The sequence below is a fragment of the Astatotilapia calliptera genome, chromosome 12, assembly GCF_964374335.1.
Source record: "Astatotilapia calliptera chromosome 12, fAstCal68.1, whole genome shotgun sequence".
Classification (NCBI taxonomy): Eukaryota; Metazoa; Chordata; class Actinopteri; order Cichliformes; family Cichlidae; genus Astatotilapia; species Astatotilapia calliptera.
Genome location: NC_137433.1, coordinates 27,608,871 through 27,632,275, shown reverse-complemented (window position 1 = coordinate 27,632,275; position 23,405 = coordinate 27,608,871). Strand labels below are relative to the sequence as shown.

The 23,405-nt window shown below is 42.3% G+C and overlaps 1 protein-coding gene across 3 annotated transcripts in view; it reads right to left on the bottom strand.

Annotated features, from left to right (window-relative positions):
* Positions 1–23,405, bottom strand: part of sema6a (sema domain, transmembrane domain (TM), and cytoplasmic domain, (semaphorin) 6A) — a 101,250-nt gene that overhangs the window by 10,106 nt on the left and 67,739 nt on the right. Inside the window, exons 10-19 of one of the 3 annotated variants that reach the window (XM_026188312.2) lie at positions 22,432–22,649; positions 20,636–20,767; positions 18,329–18,484; positions 15,671–15,844; positions 13,513–13,653; positions 13,312–13,389; positions 8,073–8,131; positions 7,137–7,157; positions 6,904–6,924; positions 3,430–3,609 (exon numbers count right to left, since the gene is read on the bottom strand). In XM_026188312.2, coding sequence (XP_026044097.1) covers positions 3,430–3,609; positions 6,904–6,924; positions 7,137–7,157; positions 8,073–8,131; positions 13,312–13,389; positions 13,513–13,653; positions 15,671–15,844; positions 18,329–18,484; positions 20,636–20,767; positions 22,432–22,649 — 1,180 coding nt within the window. The remainder of the gene's footprint in view (positions 1–3,429; positions 3,610–6,903; positions 6,925–7,136; positions 7,158–8,072; positions 8,132–13,311; positions 13,390–13,512; positions 13,654–15,670; positions 15,845–18,328; positions 18,485–20,635; positions 20,768–22,431; positions 22,650–23,405) is intronic. The other 2 variants (XM_026188314.2, XM_026188315.2) reach the window with 2 other exon arrangements.

The following is a 23,405-nucleotide window of genomic DNA, read 5'->3' as shown; positions in this document are numbered from 1 at the left end:
ACATCCTGTATTTTTAGAGCAATTTGTTTCAGTTTCACCAGATGTTCAGTTTGATTCTTTTTTTCACATTCAGCTCTTTTAGCGTTAGCTAACTAAGCATAAAATATAGACTGAAAGGGATAGAGAGAAACAATATTGTTCACTTTGTTTAACTACAATATATTATTTCCTCTCTGATTCACCTGTCCTGCATCTTTTCTGTTCAGATCTTTCAGCTAGTTCATTCACCTGCTGTCTGTTTACCGCTTTGTTCAATGTTACATTATTGCCCTGTTCTGTCTAATAAATCTTTATCATGTGTACCTCAGTCCCTTCATTTCCCAAGTCTCCGTCCCCTCTTGTCTCGCTCCATCCCCCTTTCCTTCCACCTCTCCACTTTCCTTTTCCCTTGGATAGCTGCTGTAATGAACCCATAAATTGGAGCAACACAGCGGTGGCTACAGGTCGGGTTTAAAGGGGGAGGGGTGGATGTAAGTAGGGAATGAGGTGGGTAGATCTGAGCCTGCCAGAGAAAGGGAGACAGGTAGAAAAAAAAAGGAGAGAGAGCAAAGTGGGGAGCAGAGCAAGGATTCATTCCTGCAGACGGGGGAAGAGATATGACTACAGTTGGAGAAGAGGCAGACTGCAAGGGGAGAAACTGAAGAGGAAGAGATACAGAGATGGTGGAGGAAGAGAGGGTGGGGGGACATTTGAGGAAGGTTTCTCCATAAATTGGTTCAGGAATTAATTTGCGCTAAGGTAAGGTATAGCCTTGGAACATGCCATCCCAGTCAGATGAGAGGTCCTGTGGAAGGGAGACTGATCACAATGGCAGCAGATGGTGGAAAAGGCAGAGCTGGTGGTGGTTTTGGGGTTTGGATGAGCGACGGGAGGACAGACGACGAGTGTATGGTGGAATGACAGAAGTAGAAGAAAATATAACAGATGATGCCCAGACACACAAACAGACCCTGAGCTCAAATGTACTGTGAAACACAAGCAGCCACCTGACTACTGTGATGGCCCCACTGGAATGGCAGATAGTGATGCTGTTGGGTGCTGAATATCATTCGCGTGCAAATACTCATCACTTTGCAGCATTTCTAATTACTCTGGTGGTGCTGGACTAATACATATTGGCAGCACTGTAATATTCATTAGCAGATAAGATTCCACAATGTCTCAACTGCAAATGAAAAAGTTAGGGACGTAATTGTAATTTGTTTTAAATCACAAATAAGCTCGCAAAAGACTTTGGATATGAGCTAATACATTTTCACTCAAGCATAAACTTGAGATTGATCGGTTAAATGTTTATCCCCGATTTCTTCTGCAAAATAGGCTGCGTGGATGTGTTGCTTTGCAATTAAAATGCCGATAAAATGACTTCTTTGCTTTCTTTTTCTAATATAGCTTATTCATGTTTGGGTTTTCACTCTCATACATGCAGTTTGCTAAGTTTTCACAGTACAGTTGACACCTGAAGCCAATCATACTGAGGGAGACAGGAAGGAACAGGAGGAAGGATGGGTGGAGCGGGAAATGAGTACTCTTGATTGTGGTGCTCAATTTGCCATGCTGAAAGCATTAAGCTGTATGGAGGCAAAACTGTGCTTAATACCATCAAAGCAATCAACACAGGAAGAAAGGCAAATATATAAATAGCAAAAAAAGACATAGTGTGAGATCAAGCCATGCAAAATATCAAGAACTGCTCGCAAGAAACCACGCAAATCAGTAAAATAAGAAAGAAAATATCATCAGAGCCGACTTTCATAACGAAGGGAAAAGAAAAGACTGTAGAGCTAAAATTGCACAGATAAATAGTGACACAAGCTGCAAAAGTGTCTCATAAAATGATAATAATAAGAATAATAATAAAAATGACCATACAGAAAGAAAAAAACAACAACAGCAGGAAGCATTGTATTGAAATATGAAGTCGTCTTGCAGTTACCTGAGCACGGAGTTACCCACAAATCTCCCGAAATCAGAATGTTATTCTTGGAAAAAGCTATTACCGTAAGACAGCTTTGGCTCTCGTTACGTTTGATTCTCAGCATTTCTTGCCATTCCTCGTCGGGTTACACCTGCTCAGGCAAAGGCAACAAGGGGAGCGACAGCATGTTGTGATGCTGGTTGTAGGCATGCTGTCTGAAGTCTCTGCCACCATTGTGCTTGGATCTACCAAGTGGTGCTTAACTGCTTCCAGCTGACGTGCTTCAATCACTGCTGTGCCTCCTCACTTTATCCCATAGACAGGAGACATTTAAAATGTGCACTAGTGACTTTAGCTAGCCCCAGTTTATGGTTCTCTTGTGAAGACACTGCATTTGAGTCATACCGTCATGTATTTTTAAACTCTTTTGAAATGTATTTATTCAGCGCAGGTAAAATCAACCCGTCAATCTCACTTGTCAACACTTCAGCATCTTCAAAGTCTCTTCCAAGCCTGTGAATGAGAAAGTATTCTGTATGTTCTTTCTTAGGTTGAAACTGCATTTATGCCCTGGGTAACTGAAAGAGGCATGCATGTTTTTTTTAAACACTGACTTCAGTAAGGAGACATTTTAGACTCAGCTCGTTAGCTGATCTTTCTGTCTTTCTTTACATTTAGTATGTTTGTAGAGAGTATGCTACTGCATCTTTCAGGCCACAGTCAGAATGAAAATATTAATGTCATTTCAATTAATGTTTCGGGGTAATGCCTGTGTTAGCATGGACCGCACAAACTAGCAGAAACATGTTGCATGTTGCTGTAATGGCTTCTAAGCTTTGTCTGTGACAGTAAAGAGCAGGCTGGATTGGCAGCACCGCAGTGACCTTTTTTTCTTTCCATCTACGATGTGGGTTGTCCCTCTCGTCTCCTCCCCTTCCTCCCTTTTCACTCTGACTCATTTATCCAGTGAGCCGTCCTTGAGGCGGTACAGCATTAGGCAGGTTGTTAACACAGGAGAAAAGGGCGTTCAATGTCATGTCACCGTGTCGCAAAGCATGACAGAGCTGGGGACTGGGCCATCTTCCCGAGGAAATAAATACATCGCCATCTTCCTTTTCAGAGTGTAATGGTCTGGATATTACATCTCCTGTGGGGCATTACAATCCACGGACAATAAATCCATCCTACAGAGTGGTGTGTGCATGAAGGTTGGTGTGTACATAGCCTATATGCTACCTTATGACCACCGAATGTCTATGTGCATGTACCTACAAATGTAAATGTGTGCGCATATGTTTCAGTGGGGGGTTTATGTGCACAGTGTGAAGCGATTTGTCCCCTAGAGAGAAAGCGATCCACCATCTCTACACTTCGTCAGCTGGAAGCAGCTAGGCGGCCGTAAATCTCAATTACGCAAACCCTTCCCTTCCCCTTTATCCCTCCCTTCCCTCTCCCTTGCCACAGGTGACAATGGACCAAACTGACTGCTATTGTGACGTTCCAAGGCTTACCATTGGCTTCTGGCTGAGTCTGAGAGGGTACGGCCATGTAGGGGTCCTCCCCTTTGTCTGAACTCATGGGGGGGTCCTTCCGCTCCACCATGCGGCCCCGGCCCAGGGGGCCATCCGCGGCCTCAGGCAGGGCCGAGGTGGGAAGGGAGAGGGTGTGGTGGTGACGGTGGTGATGGTGGCCTGCCGGACACAACACAGGTTAACTGACTCTCGTGGCAGTCAGGGAACAGATTCAGTGCATGAAAGCACAGCAGGGGTGCTTACACACACACACACACACACACACACACACACACACACACACACACACACACACACACACACACACACACACTAACACACACTTGCTGGGCTGTGTAAGGCAACAAAGTGTGACCCTAGGCAACTCATTAGTGAATGTGTGTGTGTTTCTATTCGTCTGTCATTCTCAGAGTCTCTATATCTTTATCATTCTCCCACCTCCTGTTCTGACTGACACTGTTGGGCCCGTCACAGTTGAAAAGAGTACAATTGTATTTCTCTACAATCACCGTAGGGTGCCTGCCTTTGATATGAAGGACAAGAGACAAAATTTCTTTTCCATCGCTCCTGTCAAGAAGTCTGCCTGTAACTTTTCTCCAGCTAAAGTCGTTCTAACTCTGCTCATGTTCATCCTGCTCCTTTTCTCAAGCTAACTTTAAATCTGGCTTTCCAATCATTTCTGCAGCAATGTTTAATTCATTTCGATGTGCACCGATGTCTTCTCCAACTCAAAATTGCAGTCTGTATTAAACAGAAGCCGAAAGAAAATTAATATTCATTCTGCAACCATTTTTTAAATCATTTTCAAGCCAAAATCCTAAATATTTTGCAGCTCTAGTTCCAGACCGTTAAGATTCACTGCTTTTAGTTACTGAATGTAATAGTGTGCAAAAGAAAAACATGCAATTTAATAATTAGTGTTTTTTCAGACAATACGTTAACTGCACAGAATGCTAATTATTTTCATCTTGTCTTCACTGCTTAGATAGGATATAATATCGTTATGACATAGTGTTTACATACTTCAATACACTTAACTGAAAAAGTGTGGCATGCATAAAAATGTCACTCTTTGGCAGGTGTTTTATCAGTTTCTGAAACAAACACATGTCTATCCTCTGCGCGGTGGAGAAGCTGCTGTTTTTGCATTGCTCTTAATTCTTTAATTATCTTTGAGTTTGTATTAAAACCAAACCATCTGCAGACGAGAAGTTTGGCTTGGAAAGCTGCCATCTTTGGAAACCAATGTTGCGTATGTCCCCGTGCATCTGAGTCAACACAGAGGGCACGCAGAATAAAATGCAGCCTGAAAGTATCTGATAAACTGTTTACCTGGTACAGTTTTCCCACTGATCAGATGCTTCTTATACCCCTCGGAAACTCATTGAATCCCACCGTTTATTTTAACTGAGGTGATTTTTGTGGAGCACTTTTATTCTATTTGGGATTTTAAACTGATTATAAGCAGAATATCAGGCTCCATGTAAATGTACCCATTAACACTGAACAAAATACACCAGCTGTATCTCAGAGGAAATAAATGCAGTGCTACTGCAACACAGTACTCTTTCGTTTGTGGAGGATGGATCATACCCCCCTCTTCTGTGTCCAGCTTTGCATATAACTCATACAGTCTGTGCTTGCCTGTCTCTGTCAGTCTTAAGTTTTCTCATTTTGTTTCATAGGCAAAATCTGTACATAAGCTTTGCTGAAGAGTTTATTTTTGAACCATGCTAATCACATTACCATCCCACATGCTTACAGTTAAGCCACCCTACACAATTCTGAAGAAGCTATACATTGTGTTTAATGTAATGAGCCGCGTGTTTTTTGTTTTTTGATCATCCCTAGATGCAGAGTGACAACACTTTTATCAACAGCCTCTTGTGGAGCTCAGCCCCCAGTTACCATTTTGACACGCTATCTGCGTGAAGGAGGTGACAGCAATGTGCGTGTGTGTGTGCATGCGCATGTGTGTTCCTTTTCAATATGTGTTTAGGCGTGTGTTTGAAGGTGGGGAGGCATTTCAAAAGGCTAAGGTTGATGCTGCTGGTAGAGTACGCACAACAGGCACCTACACAACACCACCCAGAGCCGCCTCCTCTTCTGTGTGGCGTGGCAATCATTAAAATGATTTATTTAACTATTGGCCCAAGGCTGAGAGATTAGTGTGACAGGCCTATTTTATAATTCATTCCCCCACCGCCAGGGGAAGTGCAATTTAGGCAGATGACACACATAGAGAGAGCTCGGAGCCTCAGAGCTCCTCCACGGATCAGGGGAGAAAAAAAGGGGCCTAAACTGCCGACGGATGCACATCTCTCTCTCTACAGATTAAAAGAGAGGCAAGGAAGTCTAGTCTGGAGTAGGAGAGAGGAGAATAGAGAAAGGGCATTTATTTATCTTCAAATCCATATCAACCACTGACAGATAGATGGAAGGGCTGAGACTTTGTTTGGGGGGAGGGTGTTGTAAACTAGGTGTGTTTAAGTGTGTGCCTGAAAACACACAGCCCAGCCTGTGGGAGCATATTCAGCGCTACAGGGGTGTACACCAACACAGATGCTTTTTCCATGACCCTGGATTTCCAAAAGGAGGGAGATTCACAGTGGGGGTACAGCCACAGGAGGGTTAGCGAGAGAAAGTGCTGGGCTTTCTGGTACGGCTTCAAAATATCTATTCTTGTCATTCTGTATGGATCTGGCTGTTTTGATCTGGCAGCTGCGAGGTATGTGTGTGAGAGAGAAAGAGATTCACTAAAAACAAAACTAATGCCTCCTCCGATTAGATAAAAATAAGGTGGATGTGCGCGTAGGTGTGGGTGATATGGATAAAAGGGACTTTACTGCAGGCTAATCACATCTGTTTATCATTCCTTAAAGAGACTTCAGTGAGGAAAATGGTATCAATCGGCGGCAGTGAAGTGTAATCGTAATATTGTGTTGTGGGATTAAGAGAGTAAACATATCTGCTAGGAAAGGAAGCCAGCCGTAGAACAGTGTGCATGTATGTCTGTGCATGTTTACATTAGCCCTTTTGAATTAAGCATCTCAAACTGTGCAAAGAGTCTGTGCAGTTAGCGGGAACATATTTCCAGACTCGAAACAGGCCGGTTTTATTTCTCGCTCTCTCTCTCTCTGTCAGCACATATCCTGTTTAATGTGCATGCTGAAGTATTTCTTTACCACCAAGGCCTTTAACCACTAACAACTAGATCTATCCAATTAGCAAAGCAAAGGTCAGGGATAATCGATGCTGTTGCACATGGGGATAAGGCGATTGGGCACTGGGAACAAGGAGGGGGAAAAGAGAACTAATAGAATCACAATCAGCATTAAAGACCTTTAATTCTGATTTCTATCACTGCGACCTTTATTCTAAACACTGCGAGGAGCACGGGGAGAAATAATATGAGCAATGAAAGTGACCGAGTGTACTTTAATGTTTCATTACCTTCGTAACTGGAAGGGACGTCTATCAAAAAGAAGGAGTGAAATCAATTCAGTTGAAACCTTGAGTCATTAATAACCCTTCTTTATACATGTGGGAGGAGTTTTCATTTCCTTGAGAGGGGATGATTGACTGACTAGACGAAAAGGTGTGGCTGAAGTTAAAGACTAAAAGGAGATGAAATGCAGCTCCTGTCTTTTATTGGATTGCCTGTGCAGGACATGTTGGGTACTTACCATTCAGGGCCACAAATGTATCTGGAAGAAAAAGAAAAGAAACGAGGGAGAAACCTGTTATTGCTTGCAGTAAAGCTTATGCTTTAACATGATCAAAAGCCATGACTTTTAAAGTAATTTAAAATCGACTGGCTGCTCGATATTCTCCCAGCCTTAATCAGTGGTGATCTATATAGCTTCTAAAGCTAATGAAAGTCCAACACTATGGGTTCCCTTGACTAAACATACTAATGAAACCAGAGGGAAAATGCATAGCCTTTATTTACTCTCAGTAAACAGTTGAAATTGAGATGAGATGAACCAAAATGAATGATTTAATATCAAATTGTTTTGAAGTTTCTTTCACAAACTGAGCTGCTCACTAGAATATCAACAAGGTTTCCCGTTGGAGAAACCAAGCTGTTATTTTGGACATGAAAAGATAAGAAATACTGTCTCTGTATATGCGCCATTCACTGTTGTAGAGTAAAAGAGGCCTTTTCGAGACTTTTTGGCCTGACTCGGTTGAGAGCCCCTTCTTGTTTTGTGTTTCAAAATGAACCCTGTGACTGCTCACAAGCGAAATCCCTTCCCTGTGTTTCTCTGAATGTTTGTGTTGTGTTTTCGAAGTGATTTGCAAGAAGGAACCTCAGTCTTTCGGCAATAGGACACAGCGCTCTATTGACCGGGGGGACCAAAAAGCAGCGGGAAAACAACAGAGGAGGCTGAGGGCCGAAAGGACAGATGGATGGAAGTGGGTGAAAGAGAGGATTGTGAGGGTGGAACAGGCGGATGGGAAAAAGGTAACGGCAGCAAAGAAGCACACGGAGAGCCGAGAGAAGAGGGAGATGGAGTTAACAAAGAAGAGAGGAATGGTGGTGGGGGTGGTTGTGTTGGTGGTGCTGGTGGGGGTACAGAGTGAAGGAGGAAAGATAAGAGTGAAGAGGGCCTGCTTACTTTGGCAGTCACCCAGGCCATCTGTGTTGCCATGCTCCACGTCCTGCTCAAAGGCTGATCTGCAGGGAACAGAGACATCATGGTCAGCAGTGGAAAACAGGCCAGGCCATGCAGGCTCGCCACACCTAACAAAGTAACAAAGCTATAGGAAAGCAACTACAAAAAACACCACCAATCGCAGCATATTCTATGCTAACACACAGTGTGAGCTGCAGAAAGCCCTTTGCTGGATCAGAATCAAAGAACACCTAGCAGGTGCCCCGGAGACCTAAAATCAGTGGCTATGAAGAATGCAAGCAGGTTAGTAAATCCATAGCTGGCACAAGACGTATTGCCAGTAGTGTTGATAAAAACAGATTTTCTTTTATGCGATTGCAATGAAAACTATTATCTCATGCTCTAAAGCTTAAAAAAAACTGTTCAACAATTTGTATCCCTAATTGCTTCCTTGCTGGGAGCTAGATGTGACTGATTTCTTCATCTAGAAGGTGAATGTGAAGCTAGCTAACCCAATAACATATGTGGAAAAACATGGAGAAATAGCCTATTGCTCAGTCATTACCAGCATATATGTTGTTTGATGAAAGACTTAATATCAATTGATATGGAATATATTTGAAATATAAAGTGAGCTTTATTATTAACGTGAAAGCATGCTATTTTGGAAACAGCACTTCCGGTTAAGATAAGCTTGCTCCAGCTTAATAATCATCATATAGCTGCGACAGAAGTTTTAATCTCACCGTACTCTTAGAAAGAAAGCATAAGGGTGTATTTCCCAATTTACTGCTTTCACCAGAACTTCACTTTGCACAGTCTTGTCTTCTATTACAGAATGCAGTGTGTGACTCAACTCGCTTTAGAGGAGATGAGTGTGTAGTTACAATCACATGGGCCAAGACCAGAGCAGTGAGGGGTAACCGTGCTTGAGGGCCATCATATGACACAGAGGGAGAGAGTTTAGAGATGTGATTTTCTGATGCAATCTGCACCAAGACCTGTTTTCTCCCCGAAAGACCACCGAGCAGACAGTAAGAAGATCTGTGAAACAGAGCGGACCAACCGTCAAGCAGGATCACGATCACGCATGACAGCTCTTCACAGTCCTCCTTAGCCTACCCCCACTCCCCACCCATCCTCTGCTGCTGCTCCACCTCCTCCTGCTTGTCCACCCGCCTCCCACCTTCTTCACCCTCCGCTGGTCGCAATTACAGAATAAAGAATTATTTTCTAAAACAGCATCAGCCAACCTTTGTGGCCTGATCCGAGTCGAAAATATGTGAAAAAAGCAGCACATTTAGGAAGAACGGACAGTTGGAGCCCTGTTATTTGATACTCAGATCATATGTTTTGAAATTAGTCACAAATTAATTTACTATTCTTTTTTTTTTTTCCCCAGTTTAACAGACCCTTAATTTGAAAGGAGAGGGTTAATTTTACAGATTTGATTGCTAATTTCCCCCTTCAGTTTCAAGCAGAACAACAACAACAACCACTACACAATAGCAGTATCCTCTCTTCATATCTGGGGGTACAGTTAATCAGCTTATCAGATTTGCTTATCATCCACAGTCATAATCACAAAGCGGATGCAGAGTTGCACATTTGAACCTGTCTAAGCACAAATACAGTCCAGGCACTCTAGGAATCTGCTGGATTTTCCTCAACAACATCATTACCTCGTCCCACCCTATCACAAAATATTATTTGGCCTGCAAAACACAGGTGCGTCATGGTTTCCAATTCAGACTTATAATAGCACCAAGGAGGGCGAATTAGTAATGAGCAGACATGCAATACAGATGCAGTGTCTGGGCTTTTCTTGGCACATATAAAAGTGAATGAACCAAAGTGCGAACCTTTAGTTAACGGGTTCACGTCCCATGGCGGCTGCATTATAGCAACAGAAGTGCAGTCTGTTCAAGTGTGACATTACAGATGGTTCAGCTTGGGGTTAAGATCCCACCGAAACTACATAATGCATATTTAAATCAGATTCAAGCAACATTGTACATAACTGGAGGCAGCCAAGCCCTCCGTTTTATATTACCTCGCATCGGGCGTGATTATTATGTGAGATATGTGGTTGCACAGAGAACTGCTTGCCGAAAATGCAGGTCAGGCATAATAGCATTAATTATTCATATCAGAAGTGAATGGGCGGCCAGGGATTTCATATACTGGGTGTACAGTGTAAAGAGAGTAAGCATAATGTTCCCTCAAAGTCACCCATTCATTTTGATTCATGGCTTTGATTTACAAAGGATCAGGGGGCTCACAAGAGCACATTCACTCAGTTTAATCCAGAGAAAACTCACTGCAGTGTTTTAGACAATGGTCGATGCTCATAACAACATAACTGGGTTTTTTGTTTACAAAATTAGTACCATCCAGGATCATATGCAATTAAATGTATGAACACTGGGCAACTAGGGGCCATATTGCAGGAAACCAGAGTGCAAGCTGTTTATAGGCAGCGGGTATAAGAGGCATAACTTCACATGGGAAAGCTGGCACACTAGCATCAGGGCCAGATGGAAGAAGAAAGGAGGGGAGGGTTACAAGAGAGAAAGAATATGTCAGAGGAAAGATAGAAAAAGAAAGACGGGTAAAAATAGAAACACAGACATGGATGGATATACGCAAGTAACGAGTAGCTGATTAGGTAGGCAGTCAAGAAAGCAGGGTTTTGTTTTTTAATTTTAATGAGGAGAACGGAAAGTGAGAAAAGCAGAATGAAATTGTCTTCTCTGCAGGGATCCATTTGTGTAAGCAAACAACAAAATGTCACCAACTCTCCCCTCCCTTATTTTATCCATCCTTCTGTCCAGCCTGGCAAATGTTTTGAATGGCTCACCACAGACCTGCAGTTCCTATCAGATCTAATCCCGTCCCTCTCTCACTTAAAAATATTGTACAGTAAAGGAGCGAGGTCATCTGCCCTCCTAATGCCTTTGTGTCAGCTCCTGCTCCTCCTGCTGTGGAAACTCAATCAGAACAGTCCACTGCTTTGGCTTTGCAGAGTAATAATAGGATGGGCAGTGTGCTTGCGTGTGTGAGTGTGTGGGGGTTTTTCCCTTAAGTTTTGTGTGTGCAAGCGGGAACGTGTGCCTTTGGTGTATTGGCATGCCAGACCAATCATTTTGCAGCAGGGGGATCAAATTCATTCATCGTCAAATAGCCAGTGGAGCACCGCGCCTTTTGTTATGACTTCATCTGCAAAATGTTTTTTCCCACCACAAAACTCCATATGCTGTTTGTTCAGAAAGCATAAAGTGGTTCTGTGTCATGACTACAGCCACAAATTATAGTTACTGCGACCATCCAGCTTTCCTGAGCGCTGCGTACCAAACCCCGAGCCCGCTGCAAACAACACTTTCCTTCCATTCATCCTTCCAATAGCCCCTTCAGCTGAAGGAAATTGCAGTTACAAACCATAAAATTAGAAAGATCACAGATATGACAAGCAGGGAGAGGGACTGGCACCAGGTATGACAAAAAGGCGAAATGCTGTTTTACTAGTTCGATTCAGCCAATTCCAAAGCAGTCCACAGTAACAGTTTAAATGAAAAAATACACTGTTAGAGATAAATGTATTATGAGATGATGTTGTGGGCATAGTACGTGCATCTAAATACTACAATACCCATGAGCCTCAACTCCAGTTGGAGGTAAAGGAAGAGCAGCAGAAAGCTAACAAAAAAGTGCTAAATTTCCACAGAGCATATTAACCAGCTTACTAACGTATACAACTAAGTTATTGAATGCAATTTAATACATTTTCATGGAGCCAAAATTAGAGCTGGGCGATATGAGATTTTTTCATATCACGATATGTTTTTTTCATTTCAGGCGATAACGATATCTATCACGATATAAGCCAAATAACTATATTTGTAAGATTTAAATGTGCCGTTGCTCACAAGTAAAATGTGAAATAATCAGCAGCTTGTTTTTATTTAAATATTTATTTCCCATAATAAGTTCAACAGGGTAGATGTACTTAAGGAACATGAGACTTTTTCAGATAAATAAAGGCAAATATTGCAAACTACACAAAAGGCAGCCGCTAAAGCGTTTAAGTTTCAAAAGAGAACAAATGAAACAGACTAAATTGTCAATTCCACTTAGAAACAAAGTATTAATTCTAAAAATAAATCTTAGTTTGTTTTACAGAAGAACAGACAAAACTGACTAACTTTTGTCAATATCAAATAAACTGAGAACTAAAAGGAAATTCTCAATCTCTCCTTGTTGTATAGCTGAGCTTTTCAAACAGTTTTAACAGTTACTTTAGTCTGACAAAAGCCGAATGACAAATTAGCGCTTCCAGTCAGAGACTGAGGCTACGTCCACACGGGTATTTTTGAAAACGGAGATTTTCCATTTACGTTTTAAAAAATAATCCCGTCCACACATAAAGGCAGAAATGAAGGAAAACGCTGCTATGAACATGCCAAAGCAGCAGGTGGCGCTAGATTCCTAACCGTGCAGAAATGTTGGCCAATCAGAAGTCTAGAAGCCTCGGTGGGAAAAAGTAAACAAAGCTGGGGCACAGAAGCAGAACAGAGTCGTATGTGTGGACGGACAGTAACTGTGTGTATATGTAAGCATTTAAACACTGCAGAGAGTAGAATTAACAGTATTGTAGAAATTCATTTCACCGAAACAATAACGTGGTGCACAGTGTGACGCATGCACCAGTTTATTGTATTTCCAGACTTGCTTTCGGCACAATTTACAGTGCACGCTACTCTGTTTTTTGTCAGACTTGAAATAGCCGAAATACCTTCACACTACGGAACTTCTATGGCTCTTCCGTTCGACAATCTCTCCGGCGTTGGAACCATCATCTGTTTTCTCTTCGGTCACGCTCGGTTGATTTTTCTAGTCGGCACACTCATTTCCTCCATTACCCGCTGGCTCCATTACCCGCTGGCTGCTTCCCAAACAAACACACGTGCGGCTTGGCACTTGTGCTGTACGTAACAAGTCACGCGACGTGACGCTGCGGCTGTGATTGGTTCGGCTCTGCGCTACTGAATTTGGATCGGCTGACTTTTTTTTTTTTTTTTTTTTTTTAAGAGGACAAGAGCTGCGAGGTCTATCGCGATAGCTTAATTTCTCTATCGAGTAAAAGTTATATCGCGATACATATCGTTATCGTTCTATCGCCCAGCTCTAAGCCAAATACCCAAAGCATGCAGCTCCTTTGACTTCGATTGTCTTTATTACTTACTTAGTGTTGCCAACCACCTGTCTGCAGGCTCCTTCTGGGACCCAACCACAATATGGGTCTCTGGAGGCTATACAGGACCTGGAGAAGAATTGCACACACCATTAGGCCCATTCTGCACATACTGTTTTCTTCTTTCAGAAGGAATGCACATAGCTCAACCACTTGAGTAGGAATGATGATTTAATAGAGTAGCAAACTTACTTCTTGCACCGCCCGTGCCTTTCACACCGAGAGAGCGGCACTTTAACCACACAGGAGGTGAAGGCGACCCACAGAGCGTGACTCTTGCTGTCTATCTGTATACCTACGATGCGCTTATCTTCTACTCCATCTATGCTGCACCTAGAGGAGGAAAAGAAGACAAAAACTGATTACTTTGTATTTTCTTTTTCAGCTGATTTATTGTGCTTTTCAGTAGATGCTGTTAAAATGGTGCTCAAATGCTCAAAAAATACAGGCACAATTTCAAATAAATTTCACAGTTTCATTGGGTCTTGGATCCACATGGTGCCAAAGAGAGTGGATATCTGTAATCAGGTCTTATCAAGCACAGTTCTGACTGTGATCGCAAGAAATTACCTGCTCTTTAACTCTCCTGTTTGCAAGGGGTAGGCAAGCAGAAAAAGTTGGTTTAAGGAGCAGACTCGGAGCAGCTAAAACTCTTTGTTTCATTTCATGGAATGAACTAAAGGGCCAGCATAAGATAAATGAGGAACATTAGCAAAGCTGATCTAGGGTATATCGCCCTTAACTATATGGTAGTTTAAAGACAGAGTAGAGAAAAGTTGGGCATCGTAAAATGAGATTTAGCTTATTTAATGAAAGAAAGGGGAAGATTAGGATGTGGCAGAGAGACAAACTGTGAGGTCAGGGAGGACAGAGATAATGCTGGACTTGGGAACATGAGGTCACAAACAGAGCGGGAGATAAAGAGAGATAAAGAAAAGGGTGATACAGATACAACAGATAAACAGACAGATGGGCACTGTGAGCAGTCAGCAATAACACTGCACTTAACTGGAGAATCCTCTAACACTAACTCAAAGCCCCCCAACTCCAACATTCCTCTATCTCAGCTAGTCTTCTTTGTCTCAACAGCCCCATAGGAGTGCACTGTAATCCCTCTGGGGCGTGTCAAGCATCACTCTATCCCTTCTCTCTCGCTCCCTCTGTTCCTCTGTCTATTCTACCATCCAACTCCTGGGATTTAATCTTTCCTTCGCAGAGCTTTGGTCCTGTATTAACGCTCTAAATTGGGGCTTACAGTTCATCTACACCGGGTAATGCACAGCAATCAGGCCTACACTGATCCGGCCGGCCAGGCAGGGAAGCAGGCAGGCAAAGTCACACGCCGTATGCGGCTAAAGCCAGATGGCCATCAGCCCACGAATGCTCGGTCCCAGCCAGAGAGACACAGAACAGGAGAGAAGGGAAACAAAGGGACGCGATACTGGGAGAAGGCAAAAGGAGACACAGCAAGTAGAAGTGAAGAAGTAGAAGCAAGGGCCTGCCCTGCATCCCTGACATATGGCCCATCACATGGTCGCAGCATGTTGGATAATCAACAGTAGGAGCCTTGAAAGCCCTCCCATCAAGCCTTCCGTCTCCTTCCCGTATTCTTCTCTGCTTCCTAACACAAGCCTCTAGTCTTCCCATCTCTTCCCTCTGGTCTTTACCACTCTTCTCTCTCCCTCCTGTGTTTATGCTTCCATCCATTACCTCTCAATCAAATATTTGTTTTGGCAGAGTGAAACTGTGGCTGATTTTTCCTTATTAACTTTTACTTCAGATGTACAACAATACCCAGCTCGACCCTCTGTACCAAGTTCATGAACACACACACTCAGACACACACACAAACAGACTTACATCCATACATGCACCAACAGATGTGTAATGTATTAGCGAGAGATCCCAGGCTGGCTCTGAGACACACACAGACCTCAGTGTGAGTTTCTATGCGTGTGCTTCCTTTAATCAGCCAAGGTTTTAGCTCTGCTGTGGTTGCGAACCACAGTGCTACGTTATCCAGAGCCTTAGGGTCTATGTCTTTAATTTAGTAGCTGTGGCTGGGCAGAGTGTAACCTGATAAAACTCTTTTAAATGATAGAGTAGCCATCTGGTTGGCTGGCTTCGCAACATAGCTTGGGTCAGGGGAACGGACTGGTAGTGATGGAGCTGGTGGGTTGGTGGGTTGGCTGAGCCGATAGATGGTGGAAACAAGCAAAATTAAACACATTCACTCTCTACAGAGCACACACGCATGCAATAACTGTACTTTCTGTGTTTATAGCAACTGTATCCATGTGTTTCTCTATTTCTGTCCATTGCATATACACGTATGCTCGGTTTTACATACTTGTCAGGGTTGTAGACACTGAGCTCCTCAAGAAACAGGCTCTCGTTGAGGAAGCCGTTGTTCATCTTGGCCAAGAATTTGAGGATGATGCCTTTCTCAGACCCCAGAAATACTACTGTGTGGTTTTTATACGGCCCTGCCTCATTGTCCACCACAATGCGCGTCAGACGATACCTGAAAAAGGAGCAGCAGGTAAAAATAACCAATCAGTCAATTAATTAGTCTGTTAGCCTGCAAGCAGAGGAAAATGTTTGCTCACTAGAAAAGCAACACCAACAGCAGGGACCTAATGCAACTGTTTTCAACTTTTTCTTCCACATCTGGGCCACTGGAAAAAGTTAGCCAAAGAACAAAATAGAATAAAAAAAACAGGAGGATATCATTTTCCAGATAATAATTACCTAATCAGCCAATCAATTAACGTACCTTCCACCACGCATGTCAGAGGTCTAAAATAGACTAAAGAACAGCAGGGGGCGCACATTAATCTCACTAACTGATTGTCATTTGATTACAAGCTCACAATCAGATTGCCATAGGGCCTGTCAGGTGGTTCCTCAAGTAAAAACACTGCAAAGAAGTTGCTCAAGCAAAAGATAACAAGCTCTACTTTCAATTTCTAATTGACAGCTGCTGATCGCACAGTTTGGCTTAGCACCAGTTGGATGTGCATAAAACTCAGAAGCATACCAAACACTTTAAGGTTGGAAAATTAGACACCTGCCAGTCAGTGAGATCTGGACCGGCGCCCTGTTATCCTTGTGGGTGAACGGGTTTTAGAAATACCTCCTGAGGCTGCTTACTCTTACCGACTGATGCAAATATCTAACTAAGATACTGTTTAAGTAATCACAAAGGCATGCTGCCTATGTGAACACCAATAATCACCAATTATTTTTAATTGAAGTATATGTGATCTAAAGATGAGAGTGTATTCAGAAATCTTGGAAGTTTGTTTTGTCCTCGTTAATGTTTACTAGATACTGTCTAGGTGAAAAAGTTTGTCATCAGATCATATTTATTTGGGGGTAATGAGACTAAACTTAACCCTACTCGAGTACAGTTTTACACCATGAGCCCATTAAAAAAATAATAAACAAAGCCACATCCTCTTATCCCATTCACTGTTTTTGTTTTCTTTATACAGTATATCCTTTGAAATGCTCTGTGCCTCCAGCTTTATCTAGTCAACATTACTACCGGTCTGAAGATTTAATTTGATTTTGATCTATTCATTCATAACAGATGCTCCAATAACCATTTCAATTAGGCTGATCCCAGTTAAATAATACAATCTCAAAGAATAAGACGTTCACTGTCTTTCCTACTCATGATAATAAAAATCACAAGAAGGGGATTCTTCACTGTCTCACCCGTCTTGGTGATTCATTGTGCCCAGACAGCTGAGGTCTGTGCCACTGCACAGCAAGTCTCAAGCGGTCTCAAGATGGAAAAGATTTTTCAAATTTGAACTTCTTTCTGTGTATTGAGGTGTCCCCTCTGGGGTGTAACAAGGATCAAATCCTATTACCGATTTCATTTCCAATTGACTTCAGCTGAAGAACAGTATTCCACATTGAAACCCTGACAGATATCATAAGAAGCCTCACTCCTCTTCCACCGCATATGCTTTCATGCTGCTTTTTGGGCCTACATAATACTTTCAAGAACCGCCTCTGACTTCCCTACAAGCTCGCTGTGCTCGCTGTGATGACATTTCAAATCAAATCAAATCGTCTGATTGCTGATTATGTAAAGATAAAGAAAAAAAAGCGTGTCACTCATAATGTATTCTTGTGATAAAGCACACTAATGAACACAGAGTTGTAGGGATAACCTTGATGAAAGCTGTTCATATTCTGACTAAGCCACTGCAGTATGTAGGTCAGACCTCGGCAAAGGAGCAGCAAGATGTGATATGATGCAAATAACTTGTAAAACGTATGAAGAATTCTTTATGTAGCTATCTTTAAAGTGATATTACCACCACTGAGGCCTGTCAAGGATCTGGCAAGCCCAACTTTAAATCTTGAGCAGCTGTAATCCATATCCAAGTCCAAATGAAAAACTAGATCTTTTACTTTTTACCAAATGCTCTGTCAGCTACTTTTGCCCTGCCGATGGGATGGCGGTGTGCTGTCGCATTCCCCCCAGAGGCTGAAATGTCTGTGTGTAGTGCAAGTAAAAGCCAGACAGACCTTTATGATCAAACGGCATCAGCCACAGTGCACTGGCTTTTGAGAAATGGGCTCAACTACAGAAACTCAAAGGAAAAGTCACCACTGAACAAAAAAAAAAATCTGGTTTTTTTTGTTTTTTCCCTGTGAAATCTCCCAAGAGGATTTTAAACAACTGACAAAGAGCTGAACTCATTGTTCTCGTGTAAATGACACGTTTCAGCATGAAGATAAGCATCACTAAGGATTCAAACTGTTTGCGTTGTCTTCATGACATCACCACGCTGTCACTCAGAGAGAAAGCTAGTATAGATAGGTGTTTCCTCTACTACAATGAAAATAGGTCAGTGGCTGGAGTACCTTCAGGCTTTCTTTTAATGAGCCTGATTCTCACAGCAGCACTTCATGTAATTATTGTCCTGGGCTGAAGAGGCTTGTAGCCTTGATGATGATGATGGCCTCTGGAGTGTGCGATACTTACCGAACCATGGTCTTGAGAAACCAGGGCCTGTTAGCAATGGAGGGTACGGCCTCGTCCATCAGAGGATGCATCTTGATGAAGTTGAGTGTGTCATCGGGGAACTCATTGGATACCTTATACCTCTCCATCGGTGGAGTACCAGCACAGTTGCCAGGCCTACAAATGGAGTGGCGGAAGAGCAAGGTAATGAAGAGGAGCGATAATGGCAGAGGGAAAAAAATAGTGAATAGAATATGGAAAAAAGCACAAATGAAAAACCACCACTTTGACCGCAGTAGGAATGAGCCATTTTTCATGGTAAGAGCTTCAACGGAGGAAAGAAAGTTCTACTTTCTTAAAATCAATGAAAGTGCTGCTTTAAATGACTAAACTCTCATTCCAAGAGGCTTTTGGTCACATAGGAGGGCGCAAGATGTCTCCTTTTCTGTGGCTTCAGGCTAAAGCACTGAAGCATTGTATCTATCTGATCCTTTTACGGGGAGTTGGTGAGCTTCTTGTAAAAGAGAAGCTTCTTTTGATAGCATATCCCCTTTGCAGCCATCTCACCTCTGAGAGCCTTTAAAACCCTTTACTGCTTGGTCTTTGATACCCTGCCATAGCATATAATCCACAACAGATCCCAGAAATATTAGCCATCTGGCCACTAAATGTGTGACATGAAAAGACCAAACCCTATAGTCTGTTATAAAAATATACAAACCTTACTATGTATATATGCACATGTTATTTTTAATTTATTTAATTAGAATTTTATTGACAGAATGATGCAGTGAAACCTTTGCTGATTTGTATGAAATAGAAATTCATTCGTGCTCATGAAATCCCCACGTTTACATGCAAAAACTTCACTGTATGGCATTCTGGTGCAAAACAAAAATTTGATTAGACAAGTGATCTCCATTATATGGCAGCTGTGTGCATCTAAAGCCATTAGACACGCATGTGAATTTACAACAAATTACCTTGTGGGCTGAACATGATTAGCAGAATTTTCTGTATTATATGGCGGCTGTGTGCATCTGAAGTCGTTTATAGCAAATTATCTCGGGTGCGCAAGATAATAACTTGAACACACCAGATATAAACATCAACTTACAGGACTTTAGGGAACACCATAGAAAACATGTCAGCTGATTCTAATGTTAAGCTATTCTCACAAGTATTACTGCTTCACTGTAAAAGAAGAGAATAATAGTTTGTGCTAGAATTCTAACATTTCTGTTACTGCATTTACGTCCGGGCGCATATGGGCAGCAGAACGAAAGCAGACATCTCTTAAATACGAAAATCTGTAAATGATTCAGTATGAGTGTCTAACACATGGAGTAACAGTCTGCTGCGGAGCCAGACCTAGGTGGCTTTGTTACAACTCTCCGTCTGTTTGCTCAGTGATAAAAGGTCTGAAAGAACCAAGGGATGGAAATGAAATCAATCACATCAGTTACTACAAAAACAATGGTGGCTGTACCTGCTCTTTGAAGCGTCTGACCTTGTTGAACATAAACAAGTAATTACATGCTAATTGAGGTAAGTGCGTGAACTCACACAGATACGCACATTCACACAATGCATGGAGATTAATGCACAAAATACAGTACGGGCTCTCTGATGGTGAGGAACTGTGTCCTCAGCCATATGGGACGGACACACACACACACACACACACACACACACACACACACACACACACACACACACACACACACACACACACACACACACACACACACACACATTTATCACGGCCCAGATCTTTGTTGCAAATCTCTCTCTCTCTCTTTTCTGGAGGAAAGGACAGCATCCTGTTAGTGCACTAATTAGTTTGCAATAGATGGGAGATTGATCAGGTTGGTACATTTGTGGAATTAGCCAGCCATCTGTAAAATGATGTCATGCTTCGTTTATTGAAGCTAAATTAGCTGCGTGTGAGGCGTGGGTGGCAGCGGTAAGGTGAGGTAATGGGATATGAGTGCAACTGTGAAAAAAGGTGGTCTCTACATGAGTAGGTGTGTGCTGCGTGTGACACAATTTGACACATGAGCGTTTTCTGACGAAATTAGCGATGCACTAAATATGAGGCAACATGAGTTAAGAATAAGTGATTATTATCCCATTGTGGTATAACAAGTGTTAGGAATTGACTGCATAGTTACATATCTTGTCTGTGCGTGCACGTGTGAGACAGCCAGGAATGAGGAGAAACACAGGAAGAGAAACACTCTGTGACTGGTGTGTGTGCTGCCTTAAATCCTGTGCGTGCCTGCGTGTATGCAAGTGTGCTCGCTGGTTAATTAACTGCTGCTGTACCTTGGCTTGGGAACCTTCTCTTCAGGAAAAGGTGTCCAGGTGGAGTCTGGTGATTTCTGTTCTTTGAAACGCCCTGTGAACGTGTTGGCCACCTCCGCCATGTCATAGGCACACACTGCCGAACCTGGAATACTGCGACGGCACACACAAGCACACACAACTAAATAAACAATCCTCTTGACTGAGCATATCAAAGAAACACCTTGCTATCACCAGGAGACAGAAAAATGGATTTACAATCCCTTCTCAGAAGGGTTAAATCCCTTGAGGATGGCTTATTTTAGCTGTTGCCTGTTTACACTGGGTGATACAGTCAAGTTTTGAGTGTTGTGAAGGTTCTGCCAGATTAAAAAAAAAAAAGAGGTGCGTTGTTTATCCTCACTTCCCTTAGGTATACAAGAAGACACTTTACACTTTCCTCTATTTTTTAACATAATTTGATCAATTTTTTTCATTAATAAAAGCATTTATTTCTTTTGTTCTCTACTGATCACCATGTCAGAGCTTTCGTGCATTCACTTATGTGTTATTGAATGTAGTGATTTACGGGTTCACACATTCCCGTACAGTAACCTCTAACACTGACTTTCCCCGAAAGCCTCCAGGCATCAAAGTTCATCACCAGTCCACGCTTGGGGCCAAATATGGGCAACAGATTATCTTATTATCACTTTTCATTTTAAGGGGAAAAATACCCATCTTATGATTGCAGTGGAGCCACTGATTTCTTTGTGTCTGTGTGAAATCAATGCATAGCAGATTACTGAGTCACTTTTCTATTTTTTATGCTTTTTTTGTGTCCAGAAATAAAAACTAAGGGCTGTTTACAGAAAGAAACCTCTCTTTCTCTCTCAGCTTGCTGGATTTCCATGCTGTTACATCATGGGTTAAACTCATCATGTAGACATTTGGAAGACAGCAGACACAAGGGTAGCATTATTGAGAGCAAGGTCAGAAAGCTGTTAATTCTTGGCTTAGCTACTAAATTACAGTAATTACCCTCTGCATTGAATATGTACAAAAAGTTAGACAGTCGTATGTCTGTTTATATCGGGCTGCTAACGAGACAGAATTAGCTGGCCGGTTAGCAAAAGTCTGGGCCGTGAAGCAACTCAGCAAGACAATCGAATGACACAAAACCCTGAGTGCTGCCTACTGTCTGAATGTGCTCCCTTCACCCCCTATGAAATGGAAAATTAATGCTAGGATCAAAACTCCCGCTTATAGAAATTTTCAGAGGCACTGCTTCATTGGGTTTTAATGTCCATTAACCATGCTCAATTGCGTTGTCACAAGCAATTGTCTTATCTGCTAAAAAGCAGCCATAAAATGGAAAATTACAATATGTGTGAGCTATCAGCCAAGCTGTATGGCTTTGTGGTAATTTTCAATTTAGATAAAAACTCCCACTGACTGCGAACATGAAAGCCGTGCAGAATATGAATTATAAGAGGGAAAATAAGATTAAGCACCTGCATGTCAAAAGGGCAACAACACTGTTTTGACAGAAGATGTGAATGTTGACCCACTGGGTTTAGAAATTACACGCCGCCAAGAGGCACGGCAGGGACACACGCTACCAACGTTAACAAAGGTCAGACTGTCAAAGTGTTGATGAATTTCAAAATGTCTTTCAAACTGAGAAAGATAATCGGTTTAATAAAGGGAAAGTTCATGTGCTGGTGCATGTGAATTTATCTGAGATGCTGGGAAACGCTGGAAAAAATACCCTCAGCAAAACCAGTTTATTGCTCACTTTTCACTGCTTGTTTACTTTTACCTTCTGTCGTCATTACCTGTTGTAAGGCGTGGAGAAAGTTGCCATCACTACATCCCTCCCATTGATGTGAATGACATCGGTCACAGCCTGCAGGATGTTGAAGTAGAAATGGGAGTCGCCAGGGATGGAGCAGTTCAGGCGAGACTTTAAAAACGAGGTCCACTGCTTCTCCAGAACACGCGGCGATCCGCCTCGGTCGTTCTTACAAACCCTCGCCACCCGTGGAAACACCACCTGAAGAAGTCAAACGTGGGTTATATTTAAGAAGCTTAAGATTTCACCTTGAGATTTCTACAGTCACACATTTCACATCGATAATCTTATTGCTATAAGGCCTTTTTGAATGGGAGAAATTGTAGGTACACCACAATGTGTTAATCTAGGGTTTCGTCACGTTATAGCAAATTAAAGACAGAAGAAAAGTGGTGCATTTGATATGCTGTTAAACAGTCAGCACCTGGCAACAGAAAGTTTAAAGTATACGGCTTCAAATAGGCCCGAGCTCTGTAATTACAACTCTGTCGTAAGTTCACGTAGCCAGAATTGTAATTAGTTGTTGTGACACTATACTTAACAGCTATAAATCTTGCCCTGAACTGAAATTGATGGTGTGAATGGGAACAACCATGCATTTAAAACAGATCCCTACTCACACACCCACAGACAACCACACACACACCCTCACTCTTGCAAACACACCACGACCCTCCGCTTTCCCATTGAACCATGCACAAATATGAATTAAGCAATGCAGCAATTCCAGCTAAGACTCTAGAACCTGCACAGGCCCGTTCAGTGTGAAATTTTAGATTACTGAGATTACACAGTGTATCAGTGGGTCACATTTCTGCACTCGCTAATCTGTGAGCGACTTGGACGCAACTCAATACACGCATATACATAAATGGTCCAAATATGCACATCGCTTCGCCAAACAAACGCCTTAGTGGAGGCTTTTTAATTCACTTGTGCACTGAAAGGTTTATCCTT